At 40.0% G+C, this 26,197-nt stretch overlaps 1 protein-coding gene across 4 annotated transcripts in view; it reads left to right on the top strand.

The window, feature by feature from the left end:
• The window catches only part of arhgap17.S (Rho GTPase activating protein 17 S homeolog), a 92,179-nt gene that overhangs the window by 38,104 nt on the left and 27,878 nt on the right, over positions 1-26,197 (top strand). For all 4 annotated transcript variants that reach the window (XM_041578467.1, XM_041578470.1, XM_041578469.1 and 1 more), the window contains exons 2-6: positions 15,889-15,928; positions 20,631-20,735; positions 22,129-22,205; positions 22,760-22,871; positions 25,179-25,255. In XM_041578467.1, the coding sequence (XP_041434401.1) occupies positions 15,889-15,928; positions 20,631-20,735; positions 22,129-22,205; positions 22,760-22,871; positions 25,179-25,255 (411 nt within the window). The remainder of the gene's footprint in view (positions 1-15,888; positions 15,929-20,630; positions 20,736-22,128; positions 22,206-22,759; positions 22,872-25,178; positions 25,256-26,197) is intronic.

Below are 26,197 nucleotides of genomic sequence, written 5' to 3'. Positions count from 1 at the left end.
GCTATTCTAGAAATAAATAAACTAAACTGTTGTTGATACTTATTCATTTTGCAATAATTTATAGTTTTTGTGCAATAAATTGTTGGTGTCTTTCTTCATCCTCAAATTTTCCTACAACCAGACTATGCTGTCTGTCAGTTAGAATTGAGCAGCAAACTGCTGACTCATGTTGGAATACGCCAATTAGAGCAGGTGAAATCTGCCAGAGACTCGCACCATGATTGTGATGGTAGGCACATGTTGCACACCTTAAGATTAATTAAATGACCTGGGTGCTCTAGTAGAAAAATATAAATAGATAGTCCAAAGTACTTGCACTCACAGGATTTACATAAAGGGAGAAAAAATCTATATATGAACAAGATTTATTAAGCCGACGTTTTGGTTCGGACAGGAACCTTTCTTCCTTTATGTAAATCCTGTGAGTGCCGGTACTTTGGACTATCTATTTATATTTTTCTGTGTGTGTGTGTGTGTGTGTGTGTGTGTGTGTGTGTGTGTGTGTGTGTGTGTGTGTGTGTGTGTGTGTGTGTGTGTGTGTGTGTGTGTGTGTGTGTATATAGATAGATAGATAGATATATATGTGTGTATAACTATAACAACTATATATGTGTGTGTGTATATATATATATATATATATGTGTGTGTGTATATATATATGTATGTATAATATACACACAAACATCTCTAAGAAATAAATAATACAGACTAACCGTAAAACATATTTATTAAACACCCTCTGTAGTCCGATGTAAAGCTTTCAATGTCCATTCCCTTTAAAGTTGAAGGAAAATCTTAATTTTTACTTGGGGGTGCCAAAAGTTAGGCACACCCAAGTGATTGTACTTACTTACCTGACACCCCAGGCGGTTGCTCCTATCAGGAAAAAACTGCACCGGCCAGTGAGCACCACGGAGTGATCATTTTCCTGCTTCTTCCTTCCTAATTTCCCAGGGCAGACACATGCCCAGTAGAACGAAATAGACAACTTTTTCATTAAATTTCGGCTTTTCGGCGCATGCACACCCTCGTGAAGAAAGCTGGAAGAGGATCGCTCAGTGCTGCTAGCAGTAGTTTTCTGCTGATAGGAACACCAGTCAGGGTGTCAGGTAAGTAAACTAACTTTTGGCACCCCCAAGTATAACAAGACTTTCCTTGTCCTTTAATTAAAGTGTTAGGCATGTTCTAATGGGTGTTTGTGTTTACCATTACTTTGTGTTACTGTGAAATGTTTGCATTTTCTAATTAAGCACTGCGTATCTTGTAAAGCACTGTGTATCTTGTCGGCAAGATCAATTTTCTGACAGATGTCGGACGAAAAATCGTATCAATTTTCTGACAGATGTCGGATAAATTTTCTGACAGATGTCGGACGAAAAATCGTAAGATGCACGATAGTTCGATTCCCACTAACCTCACGATAATTTGTCGGATTGCACTGAAATCGATCGTTCACAAACGAAAAATCTTTCTGCCTAAATCTTCATTATTCTCTGAATAATGAACACTTCTAGTTCTATCCAGCTCAAATGTTTTTAACTGCAAGGAAGTGTGAACCCCCCCCTTCTGATAATTACAAATAATTTCTAGAATTGTTTTATTGTCTTTCTATTCATATGAAACACCTGTCTGTCTGTATATAGAGCTATACTGGGAAGGGTATTTGAAATCTGCCTTGCTACATTTTCCCAAGGGCTGATGTATGTGCACAAAGGTATAGCAACCCTTTAATAATATAAAATCCCCCTCCCCCTTTTTTCTCTCTCCAATTCTGCCCCCCATGTTATGGTTTGTTAGGCCAGTGGCCTAAAATAGCTATGAAACCAAGGCGGTACCAGTGTCCTTATTTGCTATGTTGCCATGGTTACATGCACACATTGTGGCCTAGTGCAGCCCATGAAGCCTGAAAGCATTTCTCCACCCTTTATGTCAACATTTAGTAGTTACAGTGACAGGAACACTAAAGTCATTCTGGCACATATCTTCCAAGGTGGAGCAGGGAAAAAAATAGAGGGCTGTGGAGAGAGAAATGTGTTTGTATGTTGGGTATGTGCTGAATTGTTGTGTTCCAGGCTCTGGCATATCCTGTGCTACGGTATAATGTGAGTCACAGATTATTAAAAGAACATCATTAGAAACGTACCATACTTTGTATATTTTCCTGGGTAGTCAGCACTGTGCCCTCCCTTGTTAGTACCAAGGAGAGTAAGACATCATTTACTGAGGGGAAAAAAATATGTTTATCAGACCTGGTTGGGAGGAAGCACTGATCCAATCATACAGCTGCTGACTTGTCAACCCACATGGAGTCTTCAGCAATTGCCCTGTTATCCCCCTCTTTCCCATCCCAGTCAACATCTCCATGTAAACTGCACATCTGTAAGGCTACAGATGTATTGTTATTTGCTACTTTTTATTACTCATCTTTCTATTCAGGTCTGTCCTATTCATATTCCAGTCTCTTATTCAACTCAATGCATGGTTGCTAGGGTAATTAAGACCCTTGCAACTGGATTGCTGTAATTGCAAACTGGAGAGCTGCTAAATATAAAGCTAAATAACTCAAAAACCACAAATAATAAAAAAAAAAAGGAAACTAATTGCAAATTGTCTTAGAATAGCACTCTCTACATCACACTAAGGGGAACATTTACTTAGGGTCGAATATCGAGGGTTAATTAACCCTCGATATTTGACTGTCAAAGTAAAATCCTTCGTCTTCGAATATCGAAGTCGAAGGATTTACCCCATTGCCTTCGTTCGTACGATCGAAGGAAAAATCGTTCAATCGAACGATTAAATCCTTCGAATCAAAGCATTTTAATCCATCGATCGAACGATTTTCCTTCAATCAGAAATTGGCTAGAAAGCCTATGGGGACCTTCCCCATAGGCTAACATTGATGCTCAGTAGGTTTTAGGTGGCAAAGTAGGTGGTGGAAGTTTTTTTTTAAAGAAACAGTACTTTGACTATCGAATGGTCGAATAGTCGAACGATTTTTAGTTCGATTCGAAGGTCGAAGTAGCCAATTCGATGGTCGAAGTAGCCAAAAAAATACTTTGAAATTCTAATTATTTTTTTATTCTATTCCTTCACTCAAGCTAAGTAAATGTGCCCCAAAAAGTTAGATAAAGGTGAACAACCCTATTAATAACAGTGTCCACAAAATGGCTCCTGACTTTAATACAGAGTAATTAAAGTTCATTTTGCTTGACTAACATGATAAAATAGGATTTGGGATTTTTTTTTTTTTTTTTGGATGTCAGGTTCCCTTTAAAGGTGAACCACCCAGTTAACACCCCACTAGAAAGCACCCAAATATATATAGGGCAAGGGCTAAATGGTGGGTGTGGCCAAGATACGATCAAAATACAACCAAAATACAAAAACAATCACTGCCTTGGCATTTCTGCTGTTTGGTGGTGACCAGCATCACTTAGACGCATTATTTGTTTCCTTATTTTTTTAGTTTTAAGGAATCAAAGATGAAGTCATTCTACTAGAATCTGATGAGTCTGTTTATTATGGGATTTTGTAGGCAGGATGCATGTATAAAATAAGCAAAGAACAGCAAGTGCCTGGCAAAGATCTCCTTTATAAATGCTGAGTGATCTCATCAGTTGATGATTAGTGATGTCACTTCTGCGTGACCCCCTGAAAAGTGTGTATTATATAGGCTCTGCTGTAAAATATGGGATTATGAGTCGGCCTCAAATTCTGTTTTTTGTATAATAGCATTCGCCCTGCAGCAAGAGGCTTTTATATCTTGTGGATTTCCTTGGGGACTTCAATATCCTTATATTTTACAAATGGGAGGGGGTTTATTAGTCCCTGTGTGTGTGCTTAGCACTAGTAAGTAAATCTTTATGTAGGTCAGTAAGAAAGCTGCGTCACTCTATGATCAGGATGGCAGATACAGTCCCCACATAGGTGCTCATTTGTCAGGTAAGGCTCACTCTTCAGTGGCAAGTTGGGTGATAGCAGTGTATTTAGGGACAGCACCAGGGGCATAACTACAGAGGAAGCAGACCCTGCGCCTACAGGGGGCCCAGGAGGTATAAGGGGCCCCATGAGGCCCTAAGTAATGAACCATTACAATATATATTGGTAAAACAGGGCAACCTCTCAATATGTTGTGGGCCCTAAAATTAATTTGCTGTGTGGCCCAGTAACATCTAGTTACGCCACTGGACAGCACGATTTTCTAGCAGGTCTAGAACTACATAGTCATGTGACCAAAGCTACTGGCTTTTTAAATGGAACATTAGCTATAAAGCTGCCAGGCTCATCAAACAGGCCTCGCTCTGCTCTCTAAATTCCCCAGCACTCATTAGTGCAGGCTTTTCAATAGGAATATGAATTTTTAAAGAGCTTCAGTGCAAGCATTGCCTCCTGAATAGCAAGGCAGAGAAAATACAGGGACAATATTCAGCAAGGAAATGAGTAGACAGAAACAAAAGTGTTTTAAAGGAGTAGTACACACCTATAGACATTGAGATTAAACCTTTATTGCCCCTATAGAGTGTGCCAGGGTCAGTAACCCTCATCTAATTGCTGGAAAGAGCAAGGGGAAGAAAGCTGATCATTCAGAATCTATAGAAATATAGACCGATTGAGAGGTTGTTAAAGGGGAACTATCGTGAAAATGAAAATATAAAATTAGCTTCAGCATACTGAAATAAAATTTTCTAAATACAACCAATTAAAAATTCTGTACCGTTTATGAAATAATCAGGTTTATCTTCACTATTTCTCTCTCAGCATCTGTTTCTCCTCATTCTGTCTTCATTCAGGAGTTGGGTGTCAGATAAATGATCCAATATACTGTATCTTATAGGGGGCTCTGTTTCCTAGCAGATGTATTTGCGCTCACTCTATTAAAATCACCACACATCATTGTCTCTCTACATGCAGAATTTTTGCAAAAGGCAGTTATTTTGTTAGATTTTGTTTGTACTGGAATCCTGAGCTATGCTAGGAAAGGGAGCCCTCCCTATAAGATATATTGGATCATTCATCTGACACCCAACTGCTGCATGAAGACAGAATGAGGAGAAACAGATGCTGAGAGAGGGATAGTTGAGATAAACTTTATTTCAGAAACAATGCAGAATTTTTAATTGATTGGATTTAGAACGTTTCTTACTTCAGTATGAGGAAGCTTATATTACATTTTCATTTTTGCAATAGTTCCCCTTTTAAAGCCAGGGCATTCTGTAACATACAAAAAAAGTAACTTTTTGGCATCTCAGTGTTTATGTACCTCCTTTTTAAATAAACTCAACTGAACAAGCTTCTGTCAAAAAAGGAGCAGACGGCAAGTCTGGGAAACCTGCATCTAAATGAGATGAGATGAAAAGCAAGAATTCTTTCAATTGCGCCCCTTTTATTTATCTTAGGTCTTTTCCTGCTCATATTGTTAGTCTGACATTTTTGTTTTCAAATAATTAAAATAAAGATGATTAAAATGGATTAAGAAATTATGTAATACACGAAGAATGTCAGAATGTGAAACCCCCCTCCTCGAGCAATCAAGTAGCATTTTAAAGGGGTGGTTGACCTTATGTAATCTTTTAGTATGTTAAAGAATGGGAAATTCTAAGCAACTTTAGACAATTGGTCTTCATTATTTATTTATTTATTTTTGTTCACTATTTTTTTCTGGCCCTTCCTAGCTTTCACCTATATAAACAAATTTTTTGTTAATGCTGGTTTTTAATTACTTGTGTTTCTGTTCTGGTCCTCCCCTGTTCATTTTCCGGTCACAAGTTCAAATCAATGCATAGTTGCTAGGGTAATTTGAACCCTAGCAACCAGATCTGTTGTATAAAAAGCTAAATGACTTAAAACAACAAATAATTACAAAAATAAAAACCAATTGCATATTGTCTCAGAATATTTCTCTCTACATCATACTAAAAGTTAACTCAAGAACCCCTTTAAATTGCAAGTTGGAAAGCAGCAGAAGAAGGCAAATCATACAGAAGCTATACAATATGAAGAAAAGTTAAAAAGTTGCTAAGAGTAGGGTATTCTATAACTTAATGTCAAATGTTAACTTAAAGGAATTTACAGCTTTACATTATTTCCTCCTCGGGATTATTTATACTTAGAATGTTTTATTACATTCTTCTCTATGGGTTTGGCGCTGATTGTTTAACAGTTGTGGTGTTTAATGCTGGTAGTTTCCCTTTCCACTTTTTTTTTTTTTTTTTTTTTTTTTTTAGAGATGATCACACACCCAGTGATAACAAATCAGGCCCCTAATACTGCTAGGCCTCGCTCATTGACCGTATTCTTATAAGGAAGCACTACAGGATGTCAAGTTTGTGATCAGGAAACTGTCATTAATGGAGTTTTATGCAAAACTGAAAATGCAATTGTTTTGACACATTCTAGGGAGATAGGGATCTTTCTAGTATCCCATTGCTGTAGCATTGTCACATTCTAGGACTGTAATTTATGAGAGCATCACGCAACCCCTCCTGGGTCATTGTCATGGGGGGAACATAAGGCTTTAGCAAACAGACACTCATTGTTTTGGGAGGATAAAGTTATCTCTGATCTTATGGGCTGGGGGGCGATAGCAAGGAAAGTATTGCCATTACCTCTTGTTTTTTTTATGTTTAAATTTCTGTATTGTTCTTCAGGCTTGGTGATCCATATTAGGGAAAACCCCCAGCTCTTCATCAGGCTGGCTGGAAATTTTTGATCGGGCGCCTTTGAAGGCAACATACGTCAGCCGCTATTAGGGCTGAATCTTCCGATACAGATAGAATTCTATTGTTTCTTCCTGTATCTCTGACGATTCAGCTCTAAGGGCTCTTACTGACGAGCGGTTGAAGCTGCGCTCCGTTTTTCTGCGTTCAGCTGCAGGGGAGCGCAGGAATAGGCGCATTTAGTTTTTTTCAATGGGGCTGTACTCACACAGGCGTGTGTAGGCGACGAACGCAGGTTGAGACACAACATGCTGCATTTTTCCTGCGTTCGCTGCCTACACGCGCCTGTGTGAGTACAGCCCCATTGAAAAAAGCTAAATGCGTCTATTCCTGCGCTCCCCTGCGGCTGAACGCAGAAAAACGGAACGCAGCGGAGCGCAGCTTCAACCGCTCGTCAGTAAGAGCCCTAACAGTTAGTAATTTAAAAATGAACATATGCACATTCCCTGGTCCCCTGTCATATATAAGTAATCTGGGGTTTTTTAGTTACAAAATTATGATCATAAGATTGATAAGCCACGTCAAGGTAAAACCCTTTTAGTAATGAACCGATGGTCACAGGAAAGATCGTAATTGTAACATCTTTTGCCACCTTTGCATGGGTAAAAAAAGCTCTGTGCATCTTCATTTTCTCCTTGAGTTCTACTAGTAATATTTATATTTAACCCGTTCCCTGCCAGTGGCGTACACTTTCCATGCTTTCAAGAGAGCAGGAGTGCCAGCGACAGAGGTTCTTCTAATCCGCATTCTATTCCAGTGAATAGTTAATGTGCGGTTCTGGAGTGCAGTAATTAAACCATGTGTAACCAAGTGGTAGGAATTCCCTGGGAGCCTATGACCTGACGCTGAAATACAAGTTTCCCAGGGCAGACAAATTCAGCAACAACTGTAATGCACCAGTTGTAGAGTTTTTCTATAACCAGTCTATTAAAGCTATTGCAGAACTACAGCTGTCACTATCTTCCCATAACTGTTGCTGTGCTTAATTCAGTGCTTCTGCTTTTGTATAGCAACAAGCACCGCCACAATCAAACCGTTCTATTTCATATACAGTAATGTGGGAATCACATGGCCTGTGGGAAATACACAAACCTCCTGTCTAGATACCCAAACAGCAACATAGGAAAGTGTCAGGGGTGTAGCACTAGTGACTGAAGGATATGTGGCTGCTGGTGTTCCCTGGGGTGCAAGTAGTGGCATAGTGTGTAGAGTTGATGCCTCCAACCTCAGCACTAACTATCCATGTTCTCCCTGTGCCTGCATGGGATTCCTCCTCCCACATGGCTCCTGATAAAACTGAACATAGTGTGTGTAAATGTGATTATGACTTTAGATTGTAAGCTCCACTGGGGCACTGACTGATGTGGATGATTTATAATGACTATAAAAGACTGTGGACCACATTAGCCATAAATAAAGAAAAATATAGAGAATTATGTACCCCCTGTTGTAAAATATAAGGATATCATAATCTCCAAGTGGTTCCGTGATCACTTAAAGGGGTTGTTCACCTTTGAGTTAACTTTTAGTATGACGTAGAGAGTGATATTCTGAGACAATTTGCAATTCGTTTTCATTTTTTATTATTTAAGGTTTTTGAGTTATTTAGCTTTTTATTCAGCAACTCTTCAATTTGCATTTTAAGCAATCTGGTAGCTAGGGTCCAAATCCAATGTCTGCATCCGACATCCGTCAGATCACCGCTGCAACTTCATCTGACAATGCATTCACTTACCTTATTTCCGTTGCATGCGATTTGTCGCACTGTGTCGGATCGCGTTGAAAATGTCTGTATAGTCCTACCCTAAAGGCATAAGGCTATAGGCCAAGTATATTTTACACAGGTCGTGGAACTGCAAGGTGACGTATAGCCTCATATTTACATATAGCCTCATATTTACCACATACAAAAATTTTAGTGAGTCATGTGATACAAATTATATCACTTAGCACCAATTATAACTGATGGCAGCACTAAGCTCCGTTTACGTGGATATAAATTACAGGAAATTGAGGGCTCTTATGACGATATGCAATTTAAAACGAAAGATCCTGAAATTACCATGAATGCCATTACCCTGAGAGATTTTTTATTATTGACATCCCAATTGACATCTGTTGGAACTGTAATGCCAGTATCCCGAAATAATATTTGTTGTGAAAATAATTGTTAAAAATCCCATTATGGATCCACAGCACAGACTAAACATCCTACTCCTAATCCAATAAAGACATACTTTGCCTCTCGCCTTTAATGCAATCAAATCAAGCAATAAAGTAACCTAATACCGCCTGGATATATTTCATCCAGAAAATGGTTCTCCTTTCCCTTTTCATTATGCTGAATTTTTGTCTCCATGGATGTTCCAGAATATAGACATTTTTTGTGGGGTCATTTCTAACATTTGTGATTTTATGGAAACCCATCGGATGAAGACTGTATCTACATGCTGATTAGGGATGCACCAAATCCAGGATTCGAATTCAGCCGAATCCTTCTGCCCGGCCGAACCAAATCCTAATTTGCATATGCAAATTAGGGACGAGGAGGGAAATCCGGGACTTTTTGTCACAAAACAAGGAAGTAAAAAATTTTTTACACTTCCCACCCCTAAATTAGGATTCAGGTTCGGTTTTTGGCCGAATCTTTTGCAAAGGATTCGGGGGTTCGGCCTATTCCAAAATAGTGGATTCGGTGCTTCCCTAATGCTGATGTGGTCATCGTTCAGGCAGAACAATATTTAGCCAAATTTTGCCCAGTATCATGCTGGCCCTTCCAAGGGCCCAATAAACTGGTCACCAAACTGTCAATTCAGGTTGGAGTGGAGTTGATATGGGCTGTGTATTGGCCTACAGTGCAGGTAAAGGTGGCCTAAAGTTGCCCAATAAAAGTTGTCGGCCATGTATGGGGCCCATCTGATGGCCTGCCCAAACAGTATCTGGCTAGAATTTAGCCTTATGAGTAAGTGCCCAAAGAGGCATTGAATGTGTTAGGCCCCCTCTTTATGTCCCAATAAATGATTTTGTGTTTTTAATTTACCTTTGTTTTACTTTTTTGGGGAAATCTCGCTATATTCTTGTCCCTCTCTCGCAATGGCTGCCATTATGATCCACTCATTGCCCAGGGAGCAGAACAAATAGTATCATCCCATTTTGGATAAAGACATTGACAGAGTATGCCCAGCTTTGGTGCATAAATAAGACCCCTCCCCATCCATACGTGCACTGTTAAAGGCACTGTCCATGGGTTTAAGGTAGACCATTTCGACTGCTATTTTTGCACCGGTCTGCAGAAAAAATATGCCTAGTGTTCCATTAGCCTTATGTTCATAGGTATGTGTCTCAGCTGAAGCCGGTGTGATTTGCCTAATAAGGCAATGTTATCTTTGTTTTGCATGGCAGTTAAGTACCATAATAAAGTTGCCTGGCTGTCCCCAAGTACCTTAAGGGTAAGGTCACACTGGGCGATTCCCTCACTCTTGCGCTGGCTAAAATGAAAGATCTCCGGCGCTAAGCACACACGGCAATTCGTTTTCTGAAGTCGCCCAAAGTTTCCTAGGGCGACTTCGGAAAACGAATCGCTGTGTGTGCTTAGCGCCGGCGATTTTTCATTATGGGCAGTGCAAGAGTGAGGGAAGGTGTTTGGCGACATTGGTCGCCACAAAGACGAGGCGATTAGTCGCCAGGCGACGAAATATCCCCGAATCGCCCAGTGTGACCTTACCCTAAGTCTAATGTGGACAAACAAAGCAGCAAACTAAAATAAGAACATTAAGCACGACTACAGTAACAAATCCACAGCTGTTTTTAAAAGTGTAAAAAAAAAATTGTCACAGAATACTGCCGTGCATTACTGAAATGTTGAAACGGGGAAATTTGGGGCTGATAGTATCTCTTCACATATTACTGGATTAGATTGTGTAAGAAGATAGAGGGAAGCTATTTCAGGCCTTGCTGTGCTTCTCGTAGCAACAGCTGGGGTTGCTCTGACTGTAAAGCTGGTCATATACTTAAAGGGATACTGTCATGGGATCAAAACGCATCAGTTATTAGTGCTGCTCCAGTAGAATTCTGCACTGAAATCCATTTCTCAAAAGAGCAAACAGATTTTTTTTATATTTGATTATGAAATCTGACATGGGGCTAGACATATTGCCAGTTTCCCAGCTGCCCCCAGTGATGTGACTTGTGTTCTGATAAACTTCAGTCACTCTTTACTGCTGTACAGGAAGTTGGAGTGATATCACCCCCTCCCTCCCCCACCCTCCTTTCCAGCAGCCTAACAACAGAACAATGGGAAGGTAACCAGATAGCAGCTCCCTGAAACAAGATAACAGCTCCCTGGTAGATCTAAGAACAGCACTCAATAGTAAAATCCAGGTCCTACAGCAACACATTCAGTTACATTGAGTACGAGAAACAGCCTGCCAGAAAGCAGTTCCATCCTAAAGTGCTGGCTCTTTCTGAAATCACATGACCAGGCAAAATGACCTGAGATGCATCTACACACCAATATTACAACTAAAAAATACACAGGAATTACATTTTATAATGTAGAGTGAATTATTTGCAGTGTAAACAGTGTAATTTAGAAATAAAAATTACATCATAAAAAGGATGCACCGAATCCACTATTTGGGATTCGGCTGAATCCCCGATTCCTTTGTGAAAGATTCTGCCGAATACCGAACTGAATCCGAATCCTAATTTGCATATGCAAATTAGAGGTGGGAAAGGAAAAAGTTAGGAAACAGTTCCTTACTTCCTTGTTTTCTGGAAAAAAACTGAAAAGTCACATGCGTTCCCTTCCCAACCCTAATTTACATATGCAAATCAGGATTTGCTTCAGGCAGGCACAAGGATTCGGCCGAATCCTGCTGAAAAAGGCCGAATCCCAAACCAAATCCTGGATTCGGTGCATCCCTAATTAAGAGATCTTTTGATCAGAAAGATTGGGAGAAAGTTGTACAGGCTGTGCTTAGAGAGGTTCCAGCTTTGCCTTTACGCCCACCCTCACTTTTGCTTTTGTTTCCAGTTTTGGTGTGACGTCTCCCAAGTGAGATCCCCCAATACCCCCTAAATTTTCCGTTGTAAAGAGAAGCTGCTACATACACCTCAGCCTGTGCCAGACAGGGGATGTGTAACAGGTTCCCAGCCCAGGGACGAGGAAGGCTAGAATTCCTTACTAGTGAGTCACCGTGTGAAATTGGCAGGGGGCGGACATTTAAACTGCGTGTAAAACTTTACACAGGGAGACGAAAGGACACGCTTAAAGAGGCAACGGCGGTCAAAAAAAAAAAAAAAGCAGACCTTGGACATAAACTTTAGCCTACTTCAGCAGCACATTAGGCACACATGCGGGGCATGTTTACTAACATTGGAGATTAATATCTGGAGAGATTTGTGGATATGTTGTCCATAGCAACCAATCCGCAATTAGATTTAACAGCCACCTATAAATTAAGGTGGCCATAGACAGGGAGATCCGCTCGTTTGGCGATATGCCCACATTGAAGTGGGCGATATCGAGCCCAACCATTGGATCAGAATGGAGGCCAAACGTGTGGTCGGATTGCGCGACCACATCAGTGAAAAGATGCAGCCACAATCCAACAAGATTTTTTAACCTGCCTGATCGTCATCTGCCCGACTTTCGGCCAGATATCGATCGGGGACACCCGTCGGATGGCCCCATACACTGGCAAATAAGCTGCGAACTCGGTCTGTCGGCAGCTTTTATCGGCCCGTTTATGGGAGCCTTTAGAAAAAAAAAAGCAAAGATCTGATTGGTTGCTATGGGCAACATCTCCAGAAATCTCTCCTGATATTTATCTCCAAACGAGCTGATCTTTCCCCGATATGCCACTAACGGGCATGGCTATATCGGGGGTAATCTGAACGTTCGGCCGAACGATCGGATTATGATGAGAACGCAATGGGCTCCGGTGGGACGGTCGGGACAAAATCTAACCTGTCTGATCGACCAAACGACCGATTTCCGCCGGACGAAAAATGACGGTACTCGCCACACACGGTCCGAAAATTGTACGAATCCTCGATTCGTACGATAGGATCTTTGCGTCTATGGCCAGCTTAAACATTTGGCTTTATATCTCTATGTAATAGGGGTCAGTGGAAACAGATTGTGTCCTGGCTTTCAGTGCACATAAATCCTACACTTAGCAAACATGGCGTTCACCATCCCCACTGCTCTACTCTGGAGTTTCTAAACAGATCTAGGGGAAAGGAGAAGATTTGAAGCATGCCGATGAAGTGGTTTTACTATGGGATAATTCCGGCTGCCTGTATGTGAATAAATATTTGGGCCTATATTAGACTGTGGCTTCTTTACCTACAAGCACTGAGGTGCGACAGAGCAAATAAAGCAGAAGTGCGTGGTGCTTGTATGGACTGATCTTCCAGCAAAGATAATAAAAGGCAATTAAAATAAAAGAGGAGAGAGAGAGAAACCTAAATATTGTATGCTAGGCCAATTGCTATGGCTTGGATACAGCTGGGGACTTTATGACTGACTGCTTTTCTGACTGGAAATTTGTGTTTCTGGGAGAATAGTTGCACTCGGCTTGTTTATAGTAAATGAAGGCTGATGTCTGGGCTTGTTATCTGAGCATGGGAAGGGATGCCACACATTCCTGGTGTGAGATTGGGAGAATGGAGGGAAAGAACAATCCCCTGTTCCTCACAGACAGCTGGTTGCCCTGCCTTACCGCCAATACATTATATATTAATGCCTCACGGCCCCCACACCCACGTCTTGTGAGAAACACAATATCTGTGTGACAATCTCAGCCCAGGAAAGGACCAGGTACCAGCACTGAAGGCAATGCAAAATGTTTTCTTTCTTTTTTATTTATTTCTTTTTTAATAGGTTTTGAATTATTTGCCTTTTTCTTTTGACTCTTTCCAGCTGTCAAATAGGAGTCACCGACCTCCATCTAAAAAAATGATCTGAAAGGCTTCAAATGTATTATTATTGCTGCTTTGTTATTACTCATTTATCTAGTCCGGCCCTCTCCTATTCATATTCCATTCTCTTATTCAAAGCAACGCATGGTTTCTAAGGTAATGTGGGCTATGGTAACCAAATTGGTGAAATTGCAAACTGTAGAGTTGCTGAATAAAAAGCTAAATAACTTAAAACCTAAAATATTTCTTTTAAGAGTGGACAAATGACTGGGATATATCGGCCATCTCGTCGATCGGCCAAGACGGAAGATTTTGAATTGTATTTTTTCTACCTGTAATCTGACAAGTCAGCTCTTAACGTTTATATATATATATATATATATATATATATATATATATATATATATATATATATATATATATATATATATATATATATATATATATATATATATATATATATATATATATATATATATATATATTTTGGAGGGCATCATGCTAGATCCTGTAGATAGGTATAGACAGATACAGGTACATGGGTGATAGGGCAATAGATGCTACAAATGCTTGGTTTGAGTCACATAAATAAAAGTAAATAGTGCCAGTGTCGAAATGGGCTTCCTAGGGCTCACCAGAAAACCTAAAATCCAGGGCCCATTCTCCATTGATGGAGAAAGTGCCAAATGGTATAGATAGAGGTTATATAGTTCTAAATTTTGCCAGATTACAAGCCACTATGGCGTTGTCATTCTGGCCCTGGAAAGTATTATAGGGATATATTTTATTTCAACATTATCTGCAGAAAGAGCTTTGTAACGTACTGTATTCAAGAGAAAATAGTGTTTTTCTTTTTTTCTATATTCACCATTGTGAAAGTTAAAGGGTTAACATAACCCCATAATTTCAGTGAATAGGGTTGTGCTGAGCATACTTTTTGCCTATTATAACATTTATTATGCTAATGTTGAGAAAGGGTGCGTTTGGTGTATACCGTCCCTCTGGATTAGTGAAAAGGGGGAATATTTTGCCTTTTTGTAAATAAAATCCTCATATTTTTCTGTAACGCCTACTTTACTGTTGTCACTCTTTCCCAGTGTATCTTCAATCCTCCCACTGGGCCATATTTGGTAATCTAGCGAGCAGTGGCATAGGGTGTAGGATGTGCACCGGTGCTCTCCATGGGGGCCCATGCTCCAAACTTGTGGCCACTGAAAAATACTCATCTGATAAATTCCCCTTGCCGTCCGCAATATGCTTATCACGTCTCTGGCGGGCCCCAAGACTGTGTGGGGCCAAGTGCTATTGAACCTCCTGCACCCACAGTAGTTACGCCACTGCTAGGAAGTAATGTAAAGGTGGCCATGTAAAGATCCATTTGGTGAGATCGCCAAACAAGTGGTTCTTTCCACTGATATGCCCACTTAAGACATATGGTATTGGGCTAATCCAGTCATTTGAACCCAGGGCCAAACAATCAAATTACAATGTCGGGAATACCAGCCAACAGGACGAGAACCACATCGATTAGATGCAGTCCTCGATTAGGAGAGAAACTCTAACCTGCCTGATTAAGATTTGTCTGATTTTTGGCCACATATCGGTTGGGGAGGCCTGCCGGAGGGCCCCATACACTTACAGATAAACTGCCAAATCAGTCTAAAGGACCTAAAAGGAACAGTAACAACAAAAAATTAAAGTGTTTTAAAGTAATAAAAATATAATGCAGTGTTGCTCTGCACTGGTAAAACTGATCTGTTTGCTTCAGAAACACTACTATAGTTTATATAAATAAGCTGCTGTGTAACAATGGTGGCAGCCATTCAAATGAGAAAGGACTCAGGTTACACAGCAGATAAGCTTTGTAGAACATAATAGTGGAACCTTTTTTACAATTTCCACCATTGCTACACAGCAGCTCGTTTATATGGACTATAGTAGTGTTTCTGAAACAGTTTTACCAGTGCAGGGCAACAGTACATGATATTTTCATTGCTTTAATTTTTTGGTGTTACTGTTCCTTTAAATGTGCCCGTGTATGGTCACCTTTTAAAATATATCAGATAAAACCCAGACTGCCTGTTGGGGTATATTCTTTTCCCTAATGTTCAGGTTGTATAGTGCAGCAGATGGGCTGGATATTATGTATGTAAATTAACTCACTATTTCATTACCAGTGAATAGCATTGGCTCTGTGATTCTATTGTTCTGACCGTATTTTTTTTTTCTCTCTCTCTCACAGAGCGGAAAAGACTGAGGTACTTAGTGAAGACCTGCTGCAGGTAAGGGCTAAATGCAGTTGTAATACAGCAGCTGTATGTATGCAGAATGTTATCGGGTGCTGTTAGAGATCAATTTTACAGCACAATTTCCATTTTAGTGTTCTCCATGGTTCCAGTTTTATGTGTTAGAACTTTGCACCAGTAAAGATAAAAGAAAGTGATATCTATATATCAAAGTGCCCCTGCTTAGGCCCCACAGACTAGGAGCACGAGCAGTTGAAGTCAGAACCAGATAGGGTTCAACTGCCCATGTTCTTGGTCGCCCATTGACAACTGACAGCTAGAGTAAGAAAGTCAAGTAGCCAGACATGGCAGTAGCAAACAGCACCGCACAAATCTGAATCCGTATTCCAGGTGTTGTGCAGTTCAGGGGGGTCCATGTTGAATAACGCTGGTTTCTGACAAGCCATGCAGCGTGTATCTGAGCTGATTTATAATTAGTCATGCAACGTGTGAAATTCACATGTCATTTACCATCTTAAAGGGATGAATCTGCAGTTCTTCTAATTACTCCCGTCACGATCATGTGGCAGTTTGAATCCATAAGGACCTGACTAAGGATCTGATCCCAAGTATATCCCAGGTTGCATGCTCCACAGTATGACCAGGTTCATCAAAAATACCATATTGGACTTCTTAGATCCCTGTGTGCCCTGGTCCAGGTACTTTGTAACTTAAAGGAGAACTAAACCCGCACCTAAAGAGAGTCCCCCACTATGCTACTCTGCATGGGGCAGACTGTGTTACTTTTTGCGACACTTTTTAAAATAGTGGACTATGCAGAAAGGCAGGTATTAGTTGGGGACTCTGTGTTAGTTGGGGACTCTGTGTTAGTTGGGGACTCTGTGTTAGTTGGGGACTCTGTGTTAGTTGGGGAATCTGTGTTAGTTGGGGACTCTGTGTTAGTTGAGGCACTCTGTGTTAGTTAAAGCACTCGGGGCACTCTGTGTTAGTGGGGCACTCTGTGTCAGTGGGGCACTCTGTGTTAATTGGGCACTCTGTGTTAGTTTGGCACTCTGTGTTAGTTTGGCACTCTGTGTTAGTTTGGCACTCTGTGTTAGTTTGGCACTCTCTATTAGTTAGGGTTTAGTTCTCCTTTAACAGAAGTTAACTGCTGCTATACTAAATGACCATGAAGATGATGTGTTGATTATCACTGGGCTTGTTCAGAACAGTAAGGATACAGGTATTCCCCCTGTAGCTTTGGAGACTTTAATTTGCTTCTGTGATGTTTTTGGTTGAGAGAAAAAGACTTTTCCACTGATTTTTTTCCCAACCGGTGACTAACAGGAGCGGCATGAGAGCACAGAATAATAGCTGGACTTTTCCTACAATTCATGAAGCAGGCAGGGAGTGGGGGGCAGCAACAGCTGAATCATAATCATGTACTTGGCCAGGGTTTGGGATTTACCAGCACATTGTGTGATTGTTTATTCACATTCAGCTTCTTATTCTGTACCTTCTCCTGCTGCGCTACTGCTATGGCAAGCTGCGGTGTATAGTGAAGGCCACTGGCAGTAAAATTCTGCTGATTTCTGTAATTGATGAGCATTTTCCAGATTCAGGTTTTACCCCCTTTGTGTGAGAAGGAGTCGGGTATTACTCCTACACAAGGTTACATTCCGGACGTAAGCACACGATACTGATTGTTACCTCGCACATCAAGATAACATCATCAGTATATGAGCTGGTGCGCTGCTGAACTGCTGTATGGAGGCATGTTCTTCCAAATATAAAATGTTGCCTAATTAAAAGAACTCACCATTCTGAGCAACTTTCCAATGTACATTTATTAAAAGGGTTGTTCCCTTTCCAAACACTTTCTTTCCGTTCCATTGTCCACCAGAAATGGCTTTCCATTTTTTCTTTTCCAAAACTGAAGTTTATTGTTCGTGTCTCTGGTGTTTCAGTCTGGCATCTTAGTGATTCACTAGCAGATTCTGAACTGTTACAAATTAATTTCATTAGTTGATACAATTAGTTGATACATTTCTCAGCAGCATCTGTGGGAGTATTAGCAACTATTGTATCAATTCTAATAGCTGCTTTACAAGGGCTGGTAATTGTAAACAACTTTTCAACTGGTCTTCATTATATATTTTTTTTAATTACTTTTTTAATTATTTGCCTTTTTCTTTTGACTCTTTAAAGCTTTCAAAAGGAATTCAATGACACTAAAATCAAATGCTCTGCAAAGCTGCCCATAGACATGCAGATATACCTGCAATTAGAGTCCTGCAGCGGGTCGGGTACCCGCGGGTTCCCCGCAAAAACCTGCGGGTTGCGGGTATAGACGTGGGTCGGCATTTCTGCCGGCATTTCTGCCGGTTTGCAGGTAGCGTGTCGGGCTGCGGGTCTTCTCAATAGCGATTTATACTCTTTATATACTCCTTATACTTTATACTTTTCTGATCACACCTACTTCCGATGATGTCACTTCCAGTTTACAATGACAGCACTTCCTAATTCTTGATGGTCAGGGGGTCCGGGTTGCGGATAAGATACTTGCGGGTCGGGTAGCTGGTCCAAGCGGGTTACGAATGCGGGTTGCAGGTCCAGGTTCCAAAAAAATGGACCCGCACAGGACTCTACCTGCAATATCAGAGAACGATCAGACGTCCCAATCTCCCGACCTTCCACTAACCATTCAGATCAAATAAAGTAGTAAAAGAACAGATCAGACGATGTTCTGCCCCTGACAGCAATCGTACGAAAGTTATGTCCGACAAAAGCTGGTGACAGTCTCCCACTGATATTGTCAGATCGGCAATACATGCAGAGATATTATCGGCAGCCGACGGAAATTTTCTAACCTGTCTGATCAACTGAACGACCGATCGCCATCACATGAAAAATGTCGGGACACTCCACACCCGGCATGAAAATCATACAAAACAAAGATTCGTACAATCATATCTGCACGTCTCTTGCTAGCTTTAGGCTACAAATGTATTGTTATTGCTACTTTTTATTACTTCTCTTTCTATTCAGGCCTTTCATATTCCTGTCTCTTATTCAAATCAATGCAAGGTTGCTAGGGTAATTATGACCCTAGCAACTAGATTGCTGCAATTGCAAACTGGACAGCTGCTGAATAAAAAGCTAAATAACTCAAAAACCACAAATAATAAAAAACAATTGCAGATTGTCTCAAAATATTGTCCTCTACATAATAATAAAGGTGAACAACCCCTTTAGGCTCTTTGTTCTGATAGAGATCTGTGTATATTCATTTTGTGATTTGTCTACCCTGTGTATACTTTAATATAAATGTTTTGCTTTTATGAATTGTACAGCACTGCAACTCCCTTAACAGCGCTTTACAAATAAAGTTATAGATACATACAAATAGGAGGCATCCACCAGCATGGAGAAGTACAAATGACTTGCATTAAACAGGAGAGTGCTTAGAAACAAAGCAAGTCTCTCCAGCTCTGTGTTTGTCTGGAATCTAAAGGATTTAGCTGAGGTATTGGGCCCCCAGCCGTGTGATTTGCATTAGTGGCAATTAGGGCTGGAAAACTGCATTTTTCCCCCTACCAAAATATATTCTATACAGAGTTGCAATACTACAGGGCCAACTAAATCTGACTCTATGCCCTGTGTAGGTAGGTGTAAGAATGTTGGAGAAGGGGAACTCCCAACAAAAAAAAAATGTTTTTGCATAGTGACAGAAAACATTGTTCTAAGCAACTTTCCAATATATATTAATTTTAAAAATGTGAATTGGTTTTACAGGTTTTTTTTTAATATAAGCTTCAGAACACTGAAATAAGAAACTTTGTAAAAACAATCAACTGAAAATTCTGCATCGTTTCTGAAATAATCAAGTTAACGTTCACTATCCCTCTGTTAGCATCTTTCTCTTCATTCTCTCTTCATTCCGGAAACCCTTTATTCAGATAGTTCCGAATTACGGAAAGACCATCTCCCATAGACTCCATTTTATCCAAATAATCCAAATTTTTAAAAAAAAAATGATTTCCTTTTTCTCTGTAATAATAAAACAAATTACTAAAAGTAGACCCTGCATTAGTTAAGTGTGGGCCCTCCTGTTCTAGGCAAAAGGAGCCCCCTATAACATTTATTGGATCTAACTGTCAATGAATATCTGACACCCAACTCCTGCATGAAGACAGAATGAAGAGAAACAGATGCTGAGAGAGGAATAGTGAACATAAACTTGATTATTTCAGTAACAATGCAGAATATTTAATTGATTGTTTTTAGAAAGTTTCTTACTTCAGTATGATGGAGCTTATATTAAATGTAAATTTTCACGATAGTTCCCCTTTAGGGTCAGGGCACACAGGCAGATTCAGGGAGATTAGTCGCCCGGCGACAAATCTCCTCGTCTTCGGGACGACTAATCTCCCCGAACTGCCTCCCCTGCCTTTATGGCACTCTGCGCAATTTGTTTTCTGAAGTCACCCAAAATTTCCTGGTGGGGCGACTTCGGAAAACGAATGCCATCCCGCCGGCGATTTGCATTTTAGCCCCGCCCCCCATAAATCCTTGCTCTATCTCTGGCCTTATGGGGTTAGAATGTATATATACTTTGTATGTACAGAGGCTTAACTATAGAGGAAGAAGACCCCGCAGTCCCGGCCCCCAGCATCCTCAATAGGAGTAGCAGAGCGGAGCGATGTAATGCACACCAGCGCTGACTTGTTTCATAACTTATGTTCTTATCTGTTTACAGATTGAAAGACGTCTTGACACAGTACGGCTGATCTGCCACAATGCAAATAAGAAGCTGCTGGGTTGTTTGCAGGGACAGCCGGGCACAGAGGCAGAAAAGAGATATGTAAGTTGTGGAGATAGCTCACTTGATCACCACGGTGCAATGTACTTAGGTCCCAAACTTTCCCATTGCATCAAGAATGTATCCTGGAAGCAATGCACCAGGGAACCCCAGGCTTGAATCCTATGGAGCAATTAAAGGGACCTGTCAGTTGTTTCAAACAGCTGTGTGCCAATTATATACTGCTACTGCTCTGCAAGATATTCTGAGGATGTCTAAACATTGCTTATTGAGTGTAAAAAACAGATGCACAACTAACCTTTGTTCTAATAACCCATAGCAACAGGTTGCATTTATTGGTCTGCTGTCTTAAAATAATTGATTGGTTGCCATGAGTTACTAGACTTGCTGCATACATCTGGTGTACTTTAAATGTGCACCAGACATTACAAACACGGAGCCCTCTCTTATGTATCTTACAACCCGTAGCCAGTTATATGGGCTCTGAATGCAGCTTCCAACCTTATAAAACATTTTGTGCCTTCTGTTTTAGAGGCAAATTAGGGTACTTAAGTTATCTGTTTTATATAGGTTTTTAGAAAATTAAATTTCAACTTGAGTTAATATGCATTGGTTCATGCTGCTATTGATGTTTGTTAACCATTTATATACTGTAACTTTTTTTTTATATAACTCTTTATAGTAGTAATTTGTTTATAACAAAAGGAAAAAATAAACAAAACAGAAAAAAACAGTCAAAGCATTCACATTTTTTTTAACACCACTATAATGTGTCCGCAAGAAATTTGTCCCACATTGCCCAAATGGCAACATGAAGATCGAGTTTATCCTGCAGGAGGGATGAAAAATAATGCATAGATTGAATGAATTTGAGTCTATTAATGACAAGTGAAATAGAAAGAGAGGGGGCGTATACTGTAACTTTTTGAGTAAGTATGTGCCCCATTTCTTAAAGTAACCCTCCTTTAAAGTGACCATGTGAATGTGACCGCGACCACTGTGGCTGGGACTGATGGGAATGATGTACAGGTATGGGACCTGTTATCTAGAATGCTCGGGACCTGAGGTTTTCCAGATACTGGATCTTTTCTGTAAACTTCATACCTTAAGTCTACTAGAAAACCACATAAACTTTCAATAAACCCAATAGGCTGGTTTTGCTTCCAATAAGGATTAATTATATCTTAGTTTGGATCAAGTACAAGGTACTGTTTTATTAATACAGAGAAAAAGGAAATTGTTTTAAAAAAATTTGGATTATTGATTATAATGGAGTCTATGGAAGGCAGCGTTTCCGTAATTCGGAGCTTTCTGGATATGGGTTTTCCGGATAACGGATCCATACCTGTATAATCTCTGCAAAGGGCTGCGGAGTATGTTGGTTCTATATAATTAGCGATGATCGTTGTTATATTCATTTTTAATTCTTTTTCAGAAAAAACTCTCTCTGATGGGCGTGTCACAATCCATGGTGGAGGGGTCCTCTCTGCTTGGCGATGATACTCTATTGGCGTAAGTCCTTACCTTTTTTTAAAAAATTGATATTTCTTATTTTATGTCGTATATGGTAACTGTCTTTATTCCGGGGCAAAACAAACCAACATGATTTGCCAGCATCATTTCTTCACTGTTTAAAGTGAAAAAAAGGTACTTTTTAAAGTATGAATGTACATTAAAAGTTACATTTTTATACCTATATGATCTGTTTTTTTTGCTGAGAGGTTTGTTTTTCTAAGTAATTGTTAGTTGAAGTTCCTAAATCTGACTGTTTTGCCAACCTGACTGTCCCATCTCCGTTTGGAGATCTGGGGTTTTTTTTGCCTTCCTCTGGATCAACTGGCAGTAAGGCAGGTTACCATAGACTTAAACAGTTGAACTTGATAGGCGTGTGTCTTTTTTCAACTTAACTTACTATGATTGGTTGCCATGGGTTACTGCCCAGGTGCAAATATGCCCAGTGTTTATAAATGAGCCTCGATGTGTCACATGTTGAACTCCACAGTTGTGCTGCAGTGATCTTTGCCTCTAACCCCAGTATTCATGTTATGAATCAATTACCATTGCAGGAAAACGTTGTACTCGTGTGCAGATGCAGAGCAACAGCTGGCCATGGAGCTGTCTATGCACGAGATTGCAATAGAAAAAGACATCATGGAACCTTTAAACCAACTGGCAGAGGTACGGCTGAAATTATTCTGCTAGTTGCAAAAAAGGGAGAATTGCTCTCACCTTTACATTTTAAATTATTAGGCAGGGGTGCAATGAAGCTGTGACCAGTGATCCCTCTAATTCCTTTTTGGCTACGTGAGCAAAAAAATTATTTTGTGCGCACATTTTTAAAAACTGTGTGCCCAGGTCAGAATAAATGCAAAATGTTTTGTTTTCACATAAAATCCTTTCTGTGCATTGGCCTTAAAATTTGGGTGCACGAGCGCATAGCTGTGACCAAACAATTCATGTACACAAAGACAAGAGGTCCTCTGCACTCTCCCATAATTAATATGCTAGGGACATTTAGCAATTTTGTACATTAAAGAAGAACTAAACCCTTAAAATGAATTTGTCTAAAAATGTCATATTTTATATAGTGAACTTATTGCACCAGCCTAAAGTTTCAGCTTGTCAATAGCAGCAATGATCCAGGACTTCAAACTTGTCACAGGGGGTCACCATCTTGGAAAGTGTCTGTGACACTCACATGCTCAGTGGGCTCTGAGCAGCTGTTGAGAAGCTAAGCTTAGGGGTCGTCACTAATTATCCAGCAGAAAATGAGCTTCCCCTGTAATATAAGCTGATGCTACAGGTTTGCTGATTATTAAATTCTGATGCTAATTGTACTGGTTTCTGTGCTGCCATGTAGTAATTATCTGTATTAATTACTAATCAGCCTTATATTGTGACATTTCTATTCTATGTGTACTGTATATTGTGAGTGGGTCCCTAAGCTCAGTAAGTGACAGCAGCACAGAGCATGTGCAGTGAATCAGCAGAAAAGAAGATGGGGAGCTACTGGGGCATCTTTGGAGACACAGATCTTTACTGCTAAAGGGCTGTGGTTGCCTTGGGCTGGTACAGAAGCACAAAACATAATGTACAACATTTCTAGCTACTTCTTTAGTTCTCATTAAAGGCACCTTGGATTTTTCTTTTAAGTGAGATGAGTGTCAATGGGAGCTAATGAGTTCAGCAATAACAAAGGCCATTAAGAACTGTATAAAATTGTTTAAATGACAGATAATGCCCTCCTGCTTTAATATTTGCCTGGAGCTGTTGCCCATACACCTGTCTCCGGCATCCAATTCTTAGTTTGTCTATACACACTTTTGTAAATTAATGCATAGACATCCAGGATCTTCCAAGTCTTTCAGATTACATTAGTATATACCTTCTTATACCGCTTTACCATATGACCATGGTAGTTGCGTCACTGTTTGTATGCAAGTTTGCTGCTTCTGTCAACCATTGTAGTTACATGAATTTTGTAACTGTGCAAGCATGGCTGCTTATAGAAAGAGGAGACATCATGGCTGCATTTTCATTTATCATAGGGTTGCTCTGCCTCTTTGCATCTTTGTGTCATGGTAAAGCCTTAGGCATATTTTCCTTTTGGATCTTTATTTGGCCTTTAAATAAGTCATTTGAATGTCTTTTTAAGTCAACTAGACATTGCCAGACATGTTTAGGTAGGCACGTTAACTTCCATTGGATCCTTGTCAACCCATAAACATGACTGGACACAGTAGATATCTTAGTTAATTTAAAGGGGAACTATTGCAAATGAACATTTAATATAAGCTTCCCCACACTGAAGTATGAAACTTTCTAAATACAATCAATTTAATATTCTACATTATTTATATTCACTATTCCTCTCTCAGCATCTGTTTCTCTTCATTCAGCAGTTGGGTGTCAGATATTCATTGACAGAGACAATATATCTTATAGGGGGGCTCCTTTCCTAGCAGATGTATTAGAGCTCACTCAAATAACTGATTCCAGTACAAACAAAATCTAACAAAATAACTGCCTTTTGTACAAATTCTGCATGTAGAGAGACAGGACTTCTGGTGATTTTAATAGAGTGAGCTCTAATACATCTTCTAGGCAAAAGGAGCCCCCCTATAAGATATATTGGATCTAACTGTCAATGAATATCTGACACCCAACTCCAGCGTAAAGAGAGAATGAAGAGAAACAGATGCTGGCAGAGGAATAGTGAAGATAAACTTGATTATTTTGGCATAGAATTTTTAATTGATTCTGTTTAAAAAGATTCTTATTTCAGTATGCTGAAGCTAACAATAACTTTTAATTTTTGCGATTGTTCCCCTTTAAATATATGATAAGTTTGATGAATATCTGCCCCATTGTCCTGAAGCTGCTTTGTCAGGTAACAAATACATAAACTCGTGTATTGCCAGCTTTAAACTATGGTAGAGAAGTTAAACCTGTCTTCTTCTCTTCCTCCATAAAACTCATCTGCAGGTGGAGATCCCCAACATACAGAAGCAGAGGAAACAGTTGGCTAAGCTGGTGCTGGACTGGGATTCTGCACGTGCCAGGTGAGTCCTACAGAGGGGTGAGGCATAATGGGTTGAGGCCTATCAGCATAGGCACAGACAGCAACTCTCAACCCTAGGCAAGCACAATCACTATAGAGAATTCCTTGGGGCCAATGATCCCATTTAGGCCACACACACATGGAAAGACAATACTGTGGACAACTATTTGAATTGACCCCAATGGGGCTGTTTACTGGAAAATAACTTGAAGGCAAGGATTACCTATTAAGACATTTTATTTTTTTAAAGCAGGGTAGAAATGTAACTGACATCGCCGTGAATCAAAGTCAGGGCAGAAAGGCAGTTAAACCTGTTTTATGATTGGAAATAGGCTGACTAGTGTCATTATGTAGTTATCATTTTAGTATATTGTAACTACGTCAAAGTCATCCCATATCTCTTGTATTTGACTATATATATATATATATATATATATATATATATATATATATATATATATATATATATATATATATATATACATGTACAAAATGATTTGTTTGGATGAGTGAAACTCCGACCTCTATGTATTTAATTAATTGAATCGGCAAACAAATTTAGCCATGGTTCACCCGATAAACAGGTTGACCTGGGTGCATAACCCCCAGGTCCGTCTCATTCGGGCACAAATTACACGGCAAAGTGAAAAATGTGTGATTCGCACTCACCTGTATCAAGTGGTGGCTCAGGTGCAGCGCCCGGAACCCATAGCTTAGAGATACGTAATCATAGGCACATAATGTACACATACGCCTATGATTACGTATCTCTAGATACGAAACGCGCCTGGATCAGGTTGCTTTAATTCATGGAATAAAATAGATTTTTCCATATCGGTGTGTCGCAAAAGTGCCTGCTCATTTCTACAGTTGTCTGCACGTTCTTTGGACAGTCAGCTTGTTATGACTACGACTCCCAGCAACTTGTGCCAGCCAAAAGGCA

Source organism: Xenopus laevis, chromosome 9_10S (assembly GCF_017654675.1).
Source record: "Xenopus laevis strain J_2021 chromosome 9_10S, Xenopus_laevis_v10.1, whole genome shotgun sequence".
In the NCBI taxonomy this organism is placed as follows: domain Eukaryota; kingdom Metazoa; phylum Chordata; class Amphibia; order Anura; family Pipidae; genus Xenopus; species Xenopus laevis.
The sequence above is the reverse complement of the archived record's forward strand: the minus strand, read 5'-3'. Positions and strand labels throughout refer to the sequence as shown.